The following is a 20096-nucleotide window of genomic DNA, read 5'->3' as shown; positions in this document are numbered from 1 at the left end:
CAAAGATTTATGCAAAGTTCCCGTCTTTAAAGCTGTCGTTTTCTTCAGTGTACACACTTTGGCATTAAATAAAAAGTGAGACATTGAAGTTAACCATGCGTTATAGCTATGTATCTGATTCAGTATTTCCATATTATTGCTCAAGTAGTTCTCTGCTTTGAAAAAATATAAAACTAAACATATTTTGCTTCAGTAGTTCATGAAAATTTAGCTTAAAATTCCCATCAAAACGAAGAAGAATACAGAAATGTAGTGCAGACATTAGAGTTGTGTATTTTGCACGATTAACTTTCTTTCTGTTGTATTTTTCTGATGCTTTACTTTTGACAACGCGTTGAAAATGAAGGGTAGCATCTTCCAAAATAGGCATGAAAATTTTTATTCATATACCGAGTACATAAAATGTCCTGGGAGATGGCATTTGAATTTAATGCTATTCAATATTTACGGTATAGTGTTTGAATAGACTAATTAGATTTGTGCAATTAGGCTCTGAGTAACGTCCATGGATGTTTTACGAATCTAAATAAAACACAATGCTAATTTACTTGCTTTAATCATTAAGTTTATGGAGAAGTGTTATCATTCATGTTGTAGAGTTCCTCACTTTGTAAAGTTACTGTTGGAAGTGAAGAATCTTAAGAAGTGATATAAGCGAATAATCGCTTGAGTTCATGCGGCAGGAAACAACAAGATAGAAGGGTAAACTAACCCTTTATTATTCCTACTAACGTTTAACAAAACTCCGTCTTGGAGTGTACATTAAAATAACAATAAAGCCGACACTTCGACTTGAACTTAAGAGACTAATAATAATACTAAACTAATCTTAACTAAAGAGATATAGCCGAAGCTATCATGATTCTAACAGAGTTGGCCCCTTAACGTTAATAGACTGCGAAGCTATTAAGCGCCTAAAGTACGGCCCAGCGTGATAATAGTTTACGAGAGAGTAGCCTAAAAAGTTGGACGCATGCAGCCAGAATACCTGGTATCTCTCTCCTTAAGACCGAAGAACTCGGCGGTTAAATACCTTTCTCATTATGTATTCAGACGTGATTCTAAAACTACGTTCTGGCCGGAAGTGGTAAGTTGAAGTTAAGAATCGATAAGAAAGGAACTTTAACTCAAAATTTAACTGTTATTGAAATTAACATAATCCTATAATGTGATTGTGAAAAATGATAACTTGTCTCATGAATATTTTTTAAATTCCGTTATTTCTGTATTTTTTGTTTAGTTATATGAAACTATTTTGCTTTTTTTTTTTTAAATTCTCTGTTCATTTTTTCTTTGAAAGCACAGGCATAAAATAGGAGTGAGTAACATTTTCTTAAAATAAAACATATTGTATGCATTCAATGATAAAGATATTTTGCTTATAACGCTTTTATCTCAGTCTTATCTAGCATACAGATTGTTTAAATGTAATATAAGCAATAAAGATTTTTTTGGTCTGAAAGCACCGCACATTTACTGCATGTACTAATATATTACCATATGATAGTAAGCTTTAAACCAAAGAAAATAACGTTATGTTATTAGTTGGTGTTTTAAAGACCTGAAACATTAATAAAAAATCCTTGATAATGAACTTATATTAAAAGTGGTATGAGTTATTTTCATACGAATATATTAACGCAAATTAATTTTATTATAACGTATTCGCAGTGAATATGTTATTGCTAAAATATATTGGTATATGCAAATTACTTTCTGCATGCCGCAAAGTAATATTTTTTGGTAAATAGACCTCTATTGCTTCGCTGTAATTAATTAATGTATAGTGGTCTTGTTTTAATATTTTATAGTCTTTTCCCTCATTAACTGATAGTACTGCAGAAGATAAATTTAGAAAAATGTATTTTGCTCTGTTACAATACTTTTCAACAGATAAATTCTAACTCTTATTTCGATATACGAGGCAGCAAGCAAATTAATGTAAGCCTGGATACCATTCAGAATTATTATCTAGTATAAAAAAATCTCCGAATATAAATCTCAGTATAGAAATCTCAGAAATTTCACAGTTCTTCGTGTAATATAGAAAACGTTTGAAAGAAAAGGGAAAGGATTTGTGATTATGTGTATTATAACTACAATGTGACTATTACACAAATTGCAGATTCAACGGCCAAATTTTCAAAAATCTAAAGCTTTGACTGCATATGCGCTACATCATTCTAAAATTTAATTACTGTGCAGTTAAGTTATCGGATAGCAGTACTGGTAAAATTCAATCTTTTCCTGTATTACACGAAAAAAATTCAGCTTCATTGGATCATTTTTTTCTCAGTGAGTTTCAATTTAGTGCCACGTCGAATTATTCAATCAATGTAGAGGATTTCCAAAGGAAAATTAGCTCGTTTTAATGTTACCGTTGAAGAATGAAAAAACATGCAGTCAAACTGTTCAACTTATAAGGTATTTCTTCCGCCGTCTTAGCATGCCTTCGTAGTGTAGAGGTCTGTACGCTGGGCGCGTATTCCAGAGGTCCGTGGTTCGATTCCCGGAGAGAACTTTGCTCATTTTTCATCTTTATTGCTTTCAAAAAATACCTAATGTCTATACAGTGACGCCCGGACTAAAAGGGCGGTGGAAGATGATTCTCCACACCCAGGATTTGGTAATTGGGTCCTCTAGAAACCCCAGTCATCCTTTAAAAGGGTGAGTATATAAGATGTTTCTTCCGCCATCTTAGCATGCCTTCGTTGTGTACTGGTCTGCACGCCGGGCGCGTATTGCAGAAGTACGTGGTTGGACTCCCGATGAGAGCGTTGCTAATTTTTCATCTTTCTTGCTTCCAAAAATTGCCTAATGTCTCTACAAACTGGTTAGACAAGTTTGGTTTGGTTTGGTTTACGTGATTACGGCAAAGCTTCGAAGGGTATCTGCTTAAGAGGAGGGATACCTTCGAGGAAGACTTTTTAAGGAAAACTGGCTCGTATACACTTTACACATGGGAAAAATGACGAAAACACTCATTCAGCAGCCCGTTCGCGGGATTCGAACCTTGGACCTAACTACTAGTCTTCAGCGACTTTAATTGGTGGGGCAAAATAACATTGCCTAATTGCTTCAGCTATTCAACAGTGGAATTGAAAATGTATTCTGAGAGACATAGCACGAATCTCTCTTAATCAGAAGCAACTATTACGTGCTGATATTTAACACTTCATAATGAGCAAACTAAAAATTAATGCATGTATATAGTATAGTAAAACATTTATAAGCTGCGGATAATGAATAATAATCATTAAGTGGCGTGCTTAGCTCTTTTTATGCTTACTGATTCTGCTTACTCTTACGAAATAATTTGCTTCAAATGGAAAAAGTAATGAGAAAATTTTCTCCAAACGCAATAGAGTAATTATATTAAAATATGGAGTTTATAACACTGGGTGTTCTTTCATAGGAAATATAAAATACACTAATAGCAGCAATGAATGCATTAAGTCTAGTAAATCATTTAAAGATATAAAAGAAAATTATCATCCTTAGTTTTCTTGCTTCGTGAAACCATTAATACTTTCATTGTGCATTAGGTTTTAGTTTCATATATTTGGAAACTAAAATCCTCTGAAGCAACAAAAGTAAGCATAAGGAAACTGAGGGTAGTACTTACCATGCACTGTGAGCTTAACGACTGAGCTTAAGCTCGGGCTTATACCGTTTGTAGCCTGGCACATATAATGACCTGCATCTGAAAGCTCCAGTTCTGTGATCACCAGAGATCCGTTCTCCAGGGTCTGAATGTGAGGATTACTGATAATAGTTCGGTATTCATTATTCCCGCTCAGTCCTGAATCATATGAAACATAAAAGAAGAAAGAATAGTATTGATGATATTCTAGAGATGGGAATGCATACACACACAGAAGAAGAAGCCAACAAAGAAATGTAAAAATGTACTTTTTCTCTCTTTTCAGTAAAAGTAAAATAAAAATTACGTTTAAATGACATTTAAATATCGTCTATGGCTTCTGCTTCAGTAATTTTTAATAACTAATTTTTATCTTGTTACACCCTGATGCTTTGAAATTTTTCCATTTGGTTTCGTTTCAATCCATCAGTTCCACAATTTGTATCTAGAAATTGTATTTTATCCTAAAATCAATTAAACAAAGTATCTCTGCATATAATAAAAGAAAGAGTCTGTCTGTGTACTTTCGTTTGTACTGCGCGTAAGCTAATAGACCCAGGGCTACGAAAGTTGGTATATATTGAATTGGTGCATCTAGACAAGAGCCAGTGCACCTCGAAGCGATTTTTTTCAAACTTAAAAGCAGATTTTTTTTAATTTTATTTTTTCGATTTTATCGCATCATTTTGAATAATTTCATTCTTTCAGAAATGGGGTTTTGGCAACAGTTTTCATTCATTGCTTTGGATACTGGACTGCTGACTGTTTTCACTTGAAAATATGAAATTTATTGCTTATTCCATTGTAATTTTTTATATTATGTTTTAATAACATTAATGCCCATCTAAATATTTTAGTACAAATGTCTTTTTTGCTCATAGTTTGTTTGAATGCATTACAATCTGTCACTATTTTAAACGGTATGCCTAATACGTACACCCTGAATTTTTTAAGAGCGTCTACGACTGCTTTAACATCTAATTCATAGCTCGAATATTTACGCTCAACGTCTGTCGTCATCTTATTCATAATAAATCGGATGCACCTGATTATCAATTAAGGATTTCTGTAACAGAACCGCACCATAACTGTCAGCATTAGCATCATAAAGTTCTTTAGTTTCGAATTTAAATTTAGAATCTTCCTTCAGTAAATCACTAAGCGGTTTTGCAATTAATAAATAATTAGGTATAAATTTTCTGAAGTAACCAGTTAAATCCAAGTAATTTTGAACATCTTTTACACATTTAGGTTCTAGAAAGTTAATTACTGCTTTCGTTTTAGAAGAAGGAGGATATAATTTCCCATCTTTAATTTTGCCTCCTAAAACTTCGATTTCGTGATTGAAAATTAATTACATAAAAAGGCTTCGCATGACTTTTTAGGAAACGAAGTTATTAACTTCCTTTATACTACTTGAATTCTTAAGATTTTGCAACGGGAAGTTGGTTAATTTATTTATTAGGATAATTAATATTTGTATTAAAGGATATTGCTGAATTTCATTGTAATTTTGTTACATGTAATAATTTTTTTTTCAATTTTGTTTTTAAAATAAGGTTTTTCTGCAGAGTAAAATTCTGCGCAGTTTTTAAATTTAAAGCTTGGTGTTCTCTTTAGGCAATTTTCCAGTACATTTAAAAGCCAGACGAAGGCTTGTCGTGTAACTGCTATTATTCATATAAAAATAAGTTTGTTTCGCTACATATCAAACATCTTTACATTACTTATATCTGGGAGTTTCAGCCAGAACGAGGGAAGGCGGTAAGGTTTTTAATTCCTTGTTAAGTATTTAGTTCATGAATATAACAAACTGATGTATATTCTCGTGTATAACGCGCACTTTCAATGCAAAAATAAGATTGAAATTTACACGTGCGCGTTGTACGCAGGGTACAAAAATAATAGATTTAAAAGTAAGGACTTAGCATAACGAAAATAGATTTTTATATGTATCTATAGTATGTGCTGTTTATTTAAAAGAAATTACATACCTTATGAACTCAAAAATCTTCATTATCGGATAGCATAAAAAGTTCGTCATGCCCGTCTTCGTTCCTTCAGGCACTCATCGAATTCTATTTCGCCTTCACATCATTGTTAATTTACTATCACATCATTGTCATAAATAAATCATCATCATCATCATCAGGTGCATCTTTCACCAACACCAAACACCCTTGCTGAAGCACGATTTGCATTTTCTTTCGCAAAATGAATGGTTTTGCATTTGAAACCAGCACCGTGCTTGTTTCTTTTCGCGAGAGCCATATAATACAAAAAGGAGTACTGGATCAAATGTATTGCAACTAAAGCAATTGCGATTTTTTAAAGCTTTCGATTTTCACTTCACGACTTCAAATGACTACAGAAAGAAATACTATCTAACTCCTAATTCCACGAATTCATTCAGGTTGGAAGTGCATTCTTACTCCAAATTATATCCCCCCTGTGTGGAAACGCTACAATAACATTATTTGAATTGAATGCAATCTTTGCAAGACTATTTACTTTCTCAAGCATTTAACTTAACACATACAGTGGTGGCCAAAATTGTGGACACTTTTGAAAATTTTTATGCTTTTGAACTTTGTATGCTTATAGAAAATATTACGTTTCGCAAAATGCAAACTTGTATATATCATTTTAAAGAGAATTTCTTACTGAATTCAATACAAAACACAAAATTCAATTATTTGCAATACTAAAAAAGTTATCTGTACTTTAATATAAATAAAAAACACAGTTATGAAGTGGTTTGTAATGTCTAGCTTTCCTGGCCAATCACTGCTCGTGTTCTGAGAACCAATCAAATGTTAGTAACTGCCAGTAGAAGCTGACATCATGTTTACACTTGAAAAAATTCATCATTTTGCTTTGTTCTGTAGAAGGAGGACCTGTTTCTTATACATTGCAATTACAAGTAGGAATTTTTGTAAAAATTTTTAGTATTTAGTCAAGAAGCAATAAAATCAAATAAAAGAGTAGATTGGACACCTAGAAAGAGATGTAATATTATTGTGTTACGAGAAAGTGGTCTTTCTTATACTGAAATTGCAAGACAGGTGGGTGGTTCAGTGACTACATCTGGAGTCTGAAAGTTTTGTTTACGATATCAGGAGACAAATTTAATAAAAAACAAAGAAGGAAAAGGCACAAAAAGGTTCAAAAACATAAAAATTTCCAAAAGTGTCCACAATTTTGTCCACTACTGTATATTGTTCCCCTTATCGTTTGTAGTGCAGTTTTCCGTTGTGCGAAAGGCTAGGACAAATTTTCGAATAAGTGACCTCAAAAGATAAGAACTTCATTCATCGACGATCATTCGAGATACACAACGATCTATCTGCTAGCTACAAAAGATGAAGCTATCTCCAAATTAAAACAATTTGTAACCACGACGAAGAACAAATTTGGAAAGAAGCCAAAAGTCTTAAAAACAGACAATGGAGGAGAATATATAAGCAAAGAGATTGAAGACTATCTAAAGGAAGAGGGAATCGAACATCAAACCTGCGTAGCATATTCACCGCAACAGAACGGCAGAGCAGAAAGAAAAAATCGATACTTAAGGGAAATGACAAGATGCCTGCTACTCGATTCAGGACTCAAAAGAGAATTTTGGAGTGAAGCCGTAATGACAGCCACCTATCTACAAAACAGGCTACCATCAAGATCAGTTGAGAAAACACCGTATGAACTATGGAATAATAAGGAGCCGAATCTAAGCCATATCAGAGTTTTCTGTCCAAATGCTATTACAGAGGAAGTAATTGAAACAGAAGAAATTCACCTATTACCGAGAAGATCCCACAGAACCACTAAAGGAATCCCACCAAACAGATTCTCATACATGGCTAAGAACAAAGAAGAAAAAGGCCGAAAAAGGTGCAGCACATCTATTGATGACAGAATAAAAGGACTATGTCTCCAAGACAGAAAAATGTCATCAGCGGCCATCAGAAGTGATCTGAATGATGCTGGTGTTTCTGTCAGTTCAAGAACAACCAAGAGAAGATTAACAAATGTTGGACTGAGAGGTAGAATTCCACAAAAAAATGCCTTATCTTAATTTTCAGCAGCGGAAAAAAAGACTACAGTGGGCAAAGGAACACATTAATTGGACTGATGATCAGTGGTCACATGTTGTATGGAGTGATGAAACTAAGATATCGTGATTCGGTAGTGATGGACGAAAATATGTAAGACGTAGAATAGCAGAAGAGCTACATCCTGACTCCATTCAAGCAACTGTGAAGAACCCAATTAGTGTTATGATTTGGTCATGCATGTCAGCAGATGGTATTGGTCGCCTTCATGTCATCGATAGGACACTGAATGCCAGAAAATACATTGACACTATTCTAGAACCAAAAGGTCTACCTTCCATCAGAGATCTCTATCCCAACAATGCTTCGTTTATTTTTCAGCAGGATTCTGCTCCTTGCCACACGGCCAAAATATCGAAAGTGTGGTTTCGTACAAAGAGCATTAAATTGTTGTCATGGCCAGAAAACAGTCCTGACCTCAATCCTATCGAAAATTTGTGGCACCGTTTGAAACCTCTTGTCCGAATGAGGCGCCCATCAAATAAAAGGGAACTATTCCTGGAATCACGTAATAACGAAAGAAGAGCTTAAAACTCTTGTCAGCTCAATGAAATATCGATGTGAAGTTGTAATCAAAAATAAAGCGTATCCTACTAAGTACTGATAACTCACTGCGATCATCACTATCTAATGTATATCGATAACTATTATCGTTTAACTTTTTTGTATTGGAAATAATTGGAATTTTGTGTTTTATGTTGAATTCAGTTATAAAAGTCTCTTTAAAATGATATATACAAGTTTGCATTTTGTGAAACGTAACGTTTTCTATAAGCATACAAAGTTCAAAAACATAAAAATTTCCAAAAGTGTCCACAATTTTGGCCACCACTGTATATTGTTCCCCTTATCGTTTGTAGTGCAGTTTTCCGTTCTGCGAAAGGCTAGGACAAATTTTCGAATAATTGAACTCAAAAGAGAAGAACATTGAGCATCTTTTAGGTTTCTTCGTGAAGGATTGGGTGCGTTCTATACGGCGAATATGCCTAAAATTGAAAAACATGTGGCTTGAAATTATACACGCGCGTTATACCCCGGAAAATATGTACTTTTACTCAGTTTTCGTACTTAGCTACATTTTATATTCATTTTCTTGTTTAACCTGTTAAACACATTAAAAATAATCTGAATTTAAGTACGAGTTATTTTGTTACATATCAAACAAGAGTTTTCAGCCAGGGGGAATTTCATAGTTTCGGAGGGGGGAATGCGTGTAGTCTTTTATTTACCTGTTAAGTACTTAGTTTTAGTTTATGAGTGTTTATTACTTTTGTTCAATTTCTGGTATTTAGCAACATTTTCTACACTTTTTCTTGTTTCACTTGTAAAGCACATTAAAAAATAATCTGAATTAAAATACGAGTTATTTTGCTACATATCAAATACTAATACTCTAGTGAGAATTGCGTTTTTCAAATAGGCAGAATTTAAGTTCTTATCCCTTAGACTTTTATTTACCTGTTAAGTATTTATTTTTAGTTTATGAATATAGCAAAATAATTTATTCAATTTTTGGTACTTAGCAACATTTCCTACACTTTTCTTGTTTAATTTGAAAAGCACATTAAAAAAATAATCTGGATTGAAAGACTAGTTATTTTGCAACAGATCAAATACAAATACTTCAATCAGAGCTGGGTTTTTTAGATAGGCGGAATTACATAGTTTCAGGGGGAGAATGATATAAGTCTTTTATTTACTTTTTATCTACTATTTAGTTTTAGTTTATGAATATAGCAAACTGCTTGAACTGAATATTTGGTACTAAGTAACATTTTCTATACTTTTCCTTGTTTAATTAGTAAAGGACATTAAATATTAATTTGAATTAAATGCATGTTTTTTGAGTTTTGAAAAGAGAGGATGATCGACTAGCGAAGATGAAATGGGATGCATGTGGCAAAACTTTTGAGGATCACTAAGTTAAAAGGAAAGGGATTACGTATTTGTGTCGATATATCAGAAAGATACTCTGATATGGCTTAGCTAAGTACGAGATCAGAATAGTTTTAGCCAAAAGGGCATTTCTTCCAGAAGTGCTATTGATTTCGTTTGCGTTGATTCACTATAAAAGGCATTTCACTTTTCAAATTTTTGCCCCCAAATGTTAGAGCCCTGCATCACATTTAAAGAAATTAAATGACGATTCTGCATGAATGTGTTTCTCACACTGTGTAGAAACAACGGTACCTAGAGACATCAAATTTTGAATAACGTAATCCTCCACTCGAATATGGACATCTGGAAGCCCGAATTTGGAATTTGTTTTACTATTTATTTCATATACTATAAGGTATTTCTCCCGCCTTCCTAGCGTGCCGTCGTGGAGTAGTGGTTCTGCACGCTGGGCCGGTATACAGAGGTCCGTGGTTCTATTCCAGGCGAAGGCATTTGCTCATTTTTCATCTTTCCTACTTCCAAAACGTCCTCCACGAAGGCATCCCTTCCCTTAGGCAGATAGCCCTCGAGGCTTTGCCATAATCACACGCTCGCTCCTACTTCCAAAAAATACCTAATGTTTCTATAGTGGCACCCGAACTAAAAATGGTGTTGGATGAGGATTTTCCAAACCTAGGATTTGGCGATTGGGCCCCCTAAAAAACCCCCAGTCGCCCTTTAAAATCAGATTTTGATTGGGGAGTATATAGGGTATTTTCAAACTTTCCTAGCGTGCCTTCGTGGTGTAGTGGTTCTGCATGCTGGGCCGGTATACAGAGGTCTTCGATTCTCGGCGAAGGCGTTTGCTATTTTTCATCTCTCTGGCTTTTCCAATTAACCGTATGTCTCTAGAATACTTTTAACCGATTTTTGATTAACAAACTCAACGATTTCAAATCAAGCAATGGTAACACTACACGAGGTAAAAAACAACATTTTTATATCCAGCGCGCGAGACTGTGTATCGGAAATTCTAAAGATATGCTCATTTTAAAATTATTTTGCGATATTGCTGTTGAACTGAATTTAATGGCTTACGTGCGAAGAACATGATATTTAATACATAAAGGTAACACACAAAATGTTAAAAAAAACGCCAAAGAAGTAATAAATGCCCTTTATGGAATCATGAGCTGATCAATTATATCTCAAACAGACAATGATTAAACAAGAACTTCCTCCCTTTCGAAGGATAAAGACCTATGTTTCAATTTAAAACTCCCGAAATTTAAATGTAGTAATAATAATGACAACAGACACGTGCTTATAACATACTTAGTAACTATGTAATCCTTTACAAATCTTTCGCAAAGACAAGAGCTGCTATCGTAAGCTCTTATCACAAAACCGTTCAGTATAAAATTATTAAACCCGAGTAAACACGCAGCTGGATAAAACTTTTACGTATGTTTAAAATGCAGGCGCACCTCTTCTGCTACCCGGGCTGAGGAGAAGATAAATTCCAGTCACGAAAACCATGCTCAAGTAAGCAAATATTTCTGTTTCGGAGAATTTTCGATAGGAAAATCCAGACCACGAAACACAAGACTGGCGGAAACAAGGCCTTGTCTAGCTGTGACGACAACTTCGAGTGGTGACGAGGATCGATGCTCCAAAAGGAATTGAGTACCCAAGCGAGTGACTGGAATACCTGATGAAGGAGCCAGAATGAAGAAGCATTAAAATAAACTTTGGATCCTAAGCCTGGGGAAAATGGTTGTAAAATGTTCCCTCGTTTCAGACATAATTTTATGTACTGTTTTGTTCCAGAAATTCGGTAATATTTAATGGTATTTATCAAATAGTTTCGTTCAGCAGTAGCACGTTTTATCGCTAATTTCAGAAATTTTATCTTGAATATTGTTATGTTATTTTAATCAGCTAAACAAGCGTCTAATGTTTCCAGAGCTTACACAGCTAATTATATCTTGGGACCTGGATCTTCCAGTTTGAGATGTAACACAAATAAAGCGGATTTTCAGAGTGCAATAATTTTGACACTGCGACTTATCCGAAGTAAAAGAAGTATTGTAATTACGAAAAATTCAGGATATCATATCTCAATGGAAATATCCATTTTGACCGCTATCGAATGCAATTTAAAGATGCATTTGCATGACATCTATACCGTAAGGATATAATAAAGGACTCTTTTTTTTCCCAAAACGATTTATAAAACTGATTTAAATTGGATTCAGATAGGATAATTTTTTCGTGGCGTCTGTACGTATGTATGTATGTATATATAGATCTCACATAACTCAAAAACCAGTGACCTCAGAGCATTGAATTTTGGTATATGGGACTGCTGTAACATGTAGTTGTGCGCCACCCGTTATTGTTGCAATCGGCAGCACCAAAAGTATATATATGTATGTGTGTGTGTGTGCGTGTACCCACTCTGTGACTCGGTTCCGTGAATTTATTTTTTTTTAAACTCTTATATGTTGGTAAATTGTGTATTATTTTGGCTTTCAAAATGATTGAACTATGCTGTTCTTATCTTCCGGTTAAGGCTTTTATGCCTTTAATTAGTCTGCATGTAATAGGCATAGAATTATCAACAATTTAAAATTTGTTTAAGTGCGGTTAAGCGTATTTTTTTTTACTATAGCAGCCATATTTGTTTACATTGAAACCTTAACAGAATAGTGAACTACGTCAGTTTCTGCACTTTCAATGTCTTTTTGCCATGTGGAATCCAAAATAAACTTCAAGTTTTGTGCACCAAAAAATATCTGCCTTCTTGCCTGCTTGGCTGGATTGCTTGCTTTTGCGTAGAAACTCTAATTTTAATTGTAAAAACTGTTTTTTAAATTATTTTAACTGTATGTGGTGTTTTATGCTGTTTTTCTATGTGTTGTGTAGAGAATTTGTCTGATAGCGTTATAAAAACTAGGTGAATGATTTTCTGATTTATGGAAATCTTAATTTTATTTGATTCTGAATTATTTATTTTAATGCTTTAATTTTGGGGAAAAACAGATGCTTCTGGGAATATTATTTAGTTTAAAAGAATATTATTTATTTTTCTTTTATTTGCAATTTTTGTACAAGCTTTGATTCATTGTGAAAAGAAGCAGAGAAAGGGAGGCAATTTTGCTAAGTCATGATTTTGCGCGTTTTGTCCTTTAGAATGTTCTAGAAGAAATTTCATTGTGCAGTTGACCTTAGGACAGGAAGTACGTGACAGAAGGGTCAGAGGTTGCCACTTGACTTTCGATGTAAGTCATTCAGGTTTTGGCGAGTGAGGGTCCGGTTGTTGGCTAAGTGAAGAAGGGCGCGCATGCGCGATCACCCTTATTTCCGCATTCAGCGGTTGAAAACGCAAATTTTGCCAAAATTAAGGGGGCGATAATTGAAGCCATAGTGGGAGCCCGCGTTTGTGGAGGAGAGGAAGAAAATTCGAGTTTGAATCACTTTTCGTGCGAGACTTGGCGAGACTTGCTTGCGAAGCTTACTTTGGACGTCGTTCTTGAAACTTGCTCTGGGGTTGAGCTTTCTAAACGATGTAATTTACGAAGAGAGATGCTCTCCGGCCACGTTTTGACTAAGAGGTGAGAGACTTCATTCACTTAGTCATCTTACTCTTGGAATCACTTACTGGGTGGACTTGCTTACTTTTGGCCTAAGACTGTAACTTCGAGCTTGCTCTTGGGATGAGCAAGAAAAGGCGAGCCGTAATTGCTAGAGAGACGTTTCCGGCCGGGAGCTGCAAACATGCTCCCCTGCCGCGTTCTGGTTAAAAGGCGAAATTGAACCGGGCGAGTGACTTAAGACTTTCAAGACCAGGCGGACAGCCGTGCTGGGCAGCAGTGCTCCTGTTTCTGTTTTCCAGAGTGAAAATAGCTTCGTCGTTATGAAAACCAGTTACCTGCGTGTGTGTTTCGCCAATAGTGCCAGGAGCCAGGACAGGACGATGTCTTCTGAAACTTCCATTTGTGACCGTAAAAATCAGCCCCGCCGACGTCAACGCTTATTAGGATACGAGTCCTCCACCTCAAGACGTCCTTACAAGATAAGTTCTATTTTTTTGTGTTTGAACTTTAAGTAAGGTTTCACCGACTTCCTTGGAATGTAAAATAACAACGTCGAATATTAAATTAATTCTCAGGCTTTCAATTGTTTCCCTTTCCCCTTCTAAATTACCGAGACAAACCTTAAGGTTTTTATATGAATTAGGATGTAATAATTTAAGTTGTTTGTGTAATCTTCCTTAGAACAGATGTGAATTGCAAATAATATGTTTTCCTTAACCTCTTAGAAATTATAGAACGGGCACCCGTTAAATTAAAAGAGTCATGTAATAGATTTTGCAAATCATGAATTTAAATGTAAAAAAAAGAAAAAATGACAAATTGAAGAATTCACCTTTGATCTAAAATAAGTAAATTGAAACTAACAAAAATAAGAAGTTTGACTCCCTGATTAGGATAAAATTAATTTTAAATTGTGAGTAATTTGAATAAACTGGTATTTAATCTGGAAACCTATTACTTATGTTTTCTTTATATCCTTTATGTGTTTTTCATATATATATATATATATATTGATTTCACAAGTTATTTTTTCGATCCTCCCACGGCGCGGTCCCGGATGCATTTTTACAACGCAATGCATTAAAAATTCACTTAAACGATCACTAAAAGTTTGGTAATTAGCAAACTCTTAAGAGTTTAGTTTCTCAGATGATATTTAGTTAGTTGCGGTTTCACCTGTCTGTTTCTGCATTAGTTTCCTCCCTAAGAGGAAGTTGTAACACAGCATTGGTGCCCATGATTTTTAGGCAAGGTATGGTAACAAAACATAGGTTTTCTCTCTCAGAAACAGAACATTGGTGCAGTAGCTATTTAACATATGCTTTTAAATTTTTAATGAAGATATTTTGGGGTTTTATGTATTTTTGCCTTGTCACGAAGTGAGATCTGAATTCATTGACTAAGAAATCTATCTTTAAGGAATTTCGAGGAATTAAGTTTAAATGAAATGCAGCAAAAAATGCGTATAATTTAATATTCCGTAGCAGAATGTCATGTGATATCTGCATCAGATTTTTTTTGTAAAGCTTGTAAATATTAATATGTAACTGATAATTTGAACGTAGAAAAAAATCAATATAAAACAAAAGCCTCCCAATTTATTAATAAAATATGTTCTCATATGTTCTTCTCATATGTTCTTAGTTATCTGAAATCTAACCAATTACGAATTTTGGGAAGTGAGTATTTTCTTTCCCTATTTCAAAAAATGAGAAAATAGAATCATAAATTTCAATCTCTGTTTGCAGAAGTCCTAAAATACTGAGTTATTTTATTTTAACACAATGAAATTTGTAAATGGGTCTTAATATTGGGCATTCTCGTTCTAAAATAACTCTTTAGTAATTTAACAAACAAATTTACAATTCGAAGTATAATTTCTGAAAACATATATAAAATTTTAAATGATGTATTACAAATACTAATAGTATGTCTAGAGTTTGAAAAAAATATTTACTCTGATCATTTCTAATTAGTTAACGCTTTAATAACATGAAAAAAGTTTTTTTTTCCACCAGTGTTACAATCCCTTTCAAACGAAATAAGTTAAGCTTAACAACAATACAAAAAATTTGATTCTTGTCAAATTTTATACACGGCTCTTTTGTAAAACAAAGTTTTCATTGAAATTTCAGCCTTAAAATCGAAATATGTTAAAAATGACTGTCATTGCAAAATTGAGACGTATAGCATTATCTTATCATTTTGTTTTTACGATGTCAAGTTTGTGAAAGCTCACACAGGTGCTTGAGATTGCTTTTACTTTTAAATAAAAATACAGCAAACTATTTGTAAAGAATAGAAATGAAGTAAATAAAAAATATCAAAATAAATAATAGTTAAAGAAATAAAAATAAAAATACATAAAAATGACCCTCTTTAATTATATATTGCATTTTGTCTCTTTTAATTTTTGTTACAAAAATCTGATTTGTACACCACATAACTTCCTTGTTCGGAATATTAAATTATGCGCATTTTTCCCGCATTTCATTTAAACTAATTTCTTAGAATTTCATTACAGATATATTTCTCATTAATTCAGTTCTCGTTTCGTGGCAAAGCATAGGTACATAAAAACTCAAACTATCTCCATTAAAAATTGTAAAATACAGAAAAAATAAAACGCCAAATACAATTAAAAAAGCAATTTTTTACAATTAAAATTACAATTTTTACGCGGAAAAAAGCAATTCTTCCAACGGTCTAAAGACAGATTTTTTTGGTGCACAAAACTGGAAATTTACTTTTGATCCCACTCGTCAAAACATATTGTAAGTGGAGAAACTGACTGAATTCATTATTCCTAGTGAGTTTTAAATGTAAACAAATGGCGGTTCATTTACGCTTAACTCCCCAGTTAAACTTTTAAATTGTTGATAATTCTACGACTGTTGCACGCATTTTAATTAAAGGCATAAAACCTTATTACAACATAAGAGAATAAAAAATCTGATGTGTACACTACATGGCGTTCTTGTATGGAATATTAAATTACACGAATTTTTCCCTGTATTTCATTTAAATTTTTTTCCTGGAATTTCATTTAATTCAGTTCTCATTTCGCGACAATGCAAAAATACATATAAAATAAATAATAATTATAAAAATAATTATAAAAATGAAACCAAAAGTGTAGATATAAATATATGTATATATACGCAAGTTGAATTTCGTCAATCGTCCCAGTAGAACGGGAGATATAAAACTGCCCCGTTTGTTTTGCGCAGTATATATATATATATATATTTTGCGCAGTATATATATATATATATATATATACTAGTAAATAAATTATATATATATATATGTAATGATATTTTTAAATCAATTGATTAAATTAAATTCTAATAATATTGCTTAATAATGTGTAGGCGATTCTCTACCTAAATTGCATCCCTGTTCTTAAATTTTGGCGAAATCCTTTCTTTAGTATAAAATATTTTAACCTGTTGGCGCCCGCCAAATCGCCAAACTCATAAATCTGTCATATTACATAAAGTCCTTAAGAACACTCCTGATGAGAAGATAGCGTCACCTCGTGATTTCAATTAATATCGCTGATTGAATGAGCCTCGTGACGCACACATATGTATAAATAGGGCTTCTGCTCAAGGTACGAAAAGAACGCTTGTGAGATGGATGGTAAAATAAACCTAGCACTTTATATTCCAAAATTTGTCTCATTCATGTTGCCCCGGCTGCACAAAACAAATAATGTATGAGAAATTATATTTCAGAAAGCCGGTAGGATACCACCTTCAAAGGGATTATCTAAAAAAGAAGATACCAGCCCATGCGAATAATGAGGGCAACGAGGCTGCTGACACGTTGGCCAAAGATGCAATTTCCAACCCGACAGCCCAACCCATCACCGTATCTGCGCCCTGCTCTTATCTAAAGGGCCTCCTACGAGAGCAAGGAATGTACCAATGGCAACGTGAGTGGACCGAATGCGAGGCAGGCAGACGGACTTTCACCTACCTCCCGAAAGTTTCCGCCGATCGAACATTGTGCTCCAGCTTTCATGTGACTTCATGTACTCCATTTATCTTTTTGTGTCTTAAGTGACTATGTGTATGTACCTGTTTTTTGTGCTCTCTGTTTATGCATTTTACGCATTGTGCTTTGTGTATTGTTGCCTATGCATTTTTATGTCTTTTTATGCGTACGTCTTATTATCCAAGTATTTTTAGTTTAACTACCTACTATCTGTAACACCACAGCTTGCCTCTTCAAACTGTAATACAATACTACTAATGCCCTTGTAAGGCCATGTACTTCCCTTTGACAACCTCAATAATCTCCTGGTGCAGCCTTGTGTGGTTCCAGGAAGCTTTTGTCGTAGTTAGACGAGGGTTTGGAACACATGCCTGTTTACCTCTGTTAGACACCAGGCGTTCCAGTCCTCCGTAACCTACCTACCTACCCCAAGGATTATACGGATAAAATGTTACGCACTTTAGATGAATTTGCCACTGTGCGACTTCTATGTTTCTACATTTTTCTCTAGGCGTTCTTGCTTCAACAGAATCATCCTTCTGTTACCTGTATTCTGGTATTCTGCAGATTATTTTACGTCCAGAGAATCATCCTTCTGCCCCCTGTGATGCGTGATCTGTGTTTCCATCGAAAGTTCGTCGTTCATCAAATGTGCTCTTACCGTTGACCTATTTTTGAGGATGGAAATCTTTCCTTACGTCTACGCCGTTTTGTGTTGCTCTCGAGAGCTTTGTGCTTGTGTGGTGATTGATCGTGTTTTGCGAAAATCTAATCAAGAGTGCACAAAAATGTGTATTTTTATGTCAATTTCATCACTCGTATTCTCGTCACAATAAGTCAAACAGAAGCAATTAGTAAAACGATTGGCGATGCAAATGATATTATTACTATTGAATTATAATTACTGATTTAATAATGGTGTTTTTATTTTGAAAATTTTAAAAAGTATTATTTTGGTATAAATGTATTTTAAATTTGGTATTTAAAGGATGTATTTTGGTTTTAATATTGTTTTGGGAAAATTTAAAGAGTATTATTTTTGAGTTAGTTTTATTTATGAAAGTATTATTAAGATAATAATGGCTAATGAAAACATCTCTGATCCTGATGATTCATTAAGGGCAGCTAGCGCTGAACCTGAAACAAGTATAATTCCTTTTGACGCGCAGAATGATATGGATATAAATTCATGGCTTGAGTACTTTAACAAAACTCATTTAGATAAAGATGAAACGTGGAAGCTTAATAATGTAGCTCGATATCTAAAAGGTAATGCATTTAGCGTATATGTCAAAAACTGCCATAAAATTACTAAATATGTGGAATTAGTCCAAATTTTAAAGGAAAATTTTTTCGGCCCCACTTTAACTACGTTTGGTGATTTTGCCAATTACAAGTACAATCATAAAAAGGACATAACGCAATATTTTTGCAAAAAAATTAGATATTGGTAAAAAATTAAAGAAGTTAACAAAAAGAATTTTTATAAAATTGTAGTACCTAAATCTTTAAGATTGAAACTGTTGAATAAAACCCATGAAAATTTTGGTCACCCGGGAGTTCAAATTATGCTTAACTCAATCACCCCTCAATATTATTGGCCTCATATTAGCAAAGATATCGGAAATTTTGTTAAACATTGTCATACTTGTCAACTTAATAAAAAGAAAAAACAGAAAAAATTTGGTCTTATGCAAGACGTACCCCCAACCGACAAACCTTTCGAATGTCTCTCTATTGACACTGTGGGAGGATTTAATTATTATAATTCTACAAAAAAATATTTACATATAGTTATTGACCATGCAACAAGATATGTCTGGGCTTTTCCCTCTAAAAGTGTAACTTCAGAAATCTATGCCAATTGTCTAAAACAAATATTTCAAATACAAGTCCCCGAAAAAATTCTGAGTGACAGGAATGCAGCCTTCACTTCCTCTAGATTCAAAAAATTTCTTAAAAAGCATAATGTTAAACAACTTTTAACTTCATCTCACCATCCCCAGACAAATGGTAAAGTAGAAAGAGTAAATCAATCAATAGTAAGTCGACTAAAATTCTTCTTCTAAAAAAGTACCATGGAATAAAGTGCTAGAGCAAGTTGTTATCGAATATAACAACTCCCCTCATACGGTAACTAAGTTCACCCCAGCATACTTACTATTTGGTAACCTCCCTTTTGAATCTCCAATTGATCAAAATAAATACCCTTCCTTAAATGAAGCAAGGGCTTTAGCAAAGAAAAGAACTATCGAATACCGCCGAAAGAATAAAACTAGATATGACATCAGATTTGTAGAATCTAAATTTCAACCTGGAGATTTTGTCCTTTACGAGGAATTCGAATACCCAAATACTAGAAAATTGACTTCACCCTATTCAGGCCCTTATCTGATTATGAATAAATTATCTGAAGTTAATTATGAAATCGACAGGGAAAATTTTCACACGAAGAAACCAAGTGAGATTGTACACGCGTCAAAATTCAGGTTCTATTATCCACCCGAGAACTTTAAATTACATCATGAATAAATCAAAATTTATAAATCAATAAACTATCCATAACCCTTCTTTTAGTTTTCATCCTGTTGTCCCCCTTAATAGTTGATTTATGTCTCAGTTTCTGAAAAGTTTGTCTGCCCTTTTTTTTACTGGGCTCCTTCAAACTTCAGTTTCAGGTTCAATGCACTTTCAGTGTGGGAAACACTCAATTGAGGCTATACTACAAGTAGAGTACTATACCCTCACATTTCCTTGAGCTCATGTTTTCCTATGTTTGTGTTATAAATTGTAGCAACAGTTGAAAAAGTTAAATTTCAGTTGTTGAAACTTCTGAATTTCATTTTATGTTTCTTCAGCATCGTG

At 33.8% G+C, this 20096-nt stretch overlaps 1 protein-coding gene across 7 annotated transcripts in view; it reads right to left on the bottom strand.

The window, feature by feature from the left end:
- Window positions 1-20096, bottom strand: part of LOC118184793 (cell adhesion molecule Dscam1-like) — a 1226874-nt gene that overhangs the window by 490102 nt on the left and 716676 nt on the right. For all 7 annotated transcript variants that reach the window (XM_085823248.1, XM_085823249.1, XM_085823251.1 and 4 more), the window contains one exon: window positions 3626-3802. In XM_085823248.1, the coding sequence (XP_085679374.1) occupies window positions 3626-3802 (177 nt within the window). The remainder of the gene's footprint in view (window positions 1-3625; window positions 3803-20096) is intronic.

The sequence above is a fragment of the Stegodyphus dumicola genome, chromosome 9, assembly GCF_044657685.1.
Source record: "Stegodyphus dumicola isolate Sdum_Otavi_A_Nest chromosome 9, ASM4465768v1".
NCBI classification, from domain to species: Eukaryota; Metazoa; Arthropoda; class Arachnida; order Araneae; family Eresidae; genus Stegodyphus; species Stegodyphus dumicola.
This window is presented reverse-complemented; position numbering and strand designations above follow the sequence as displayed.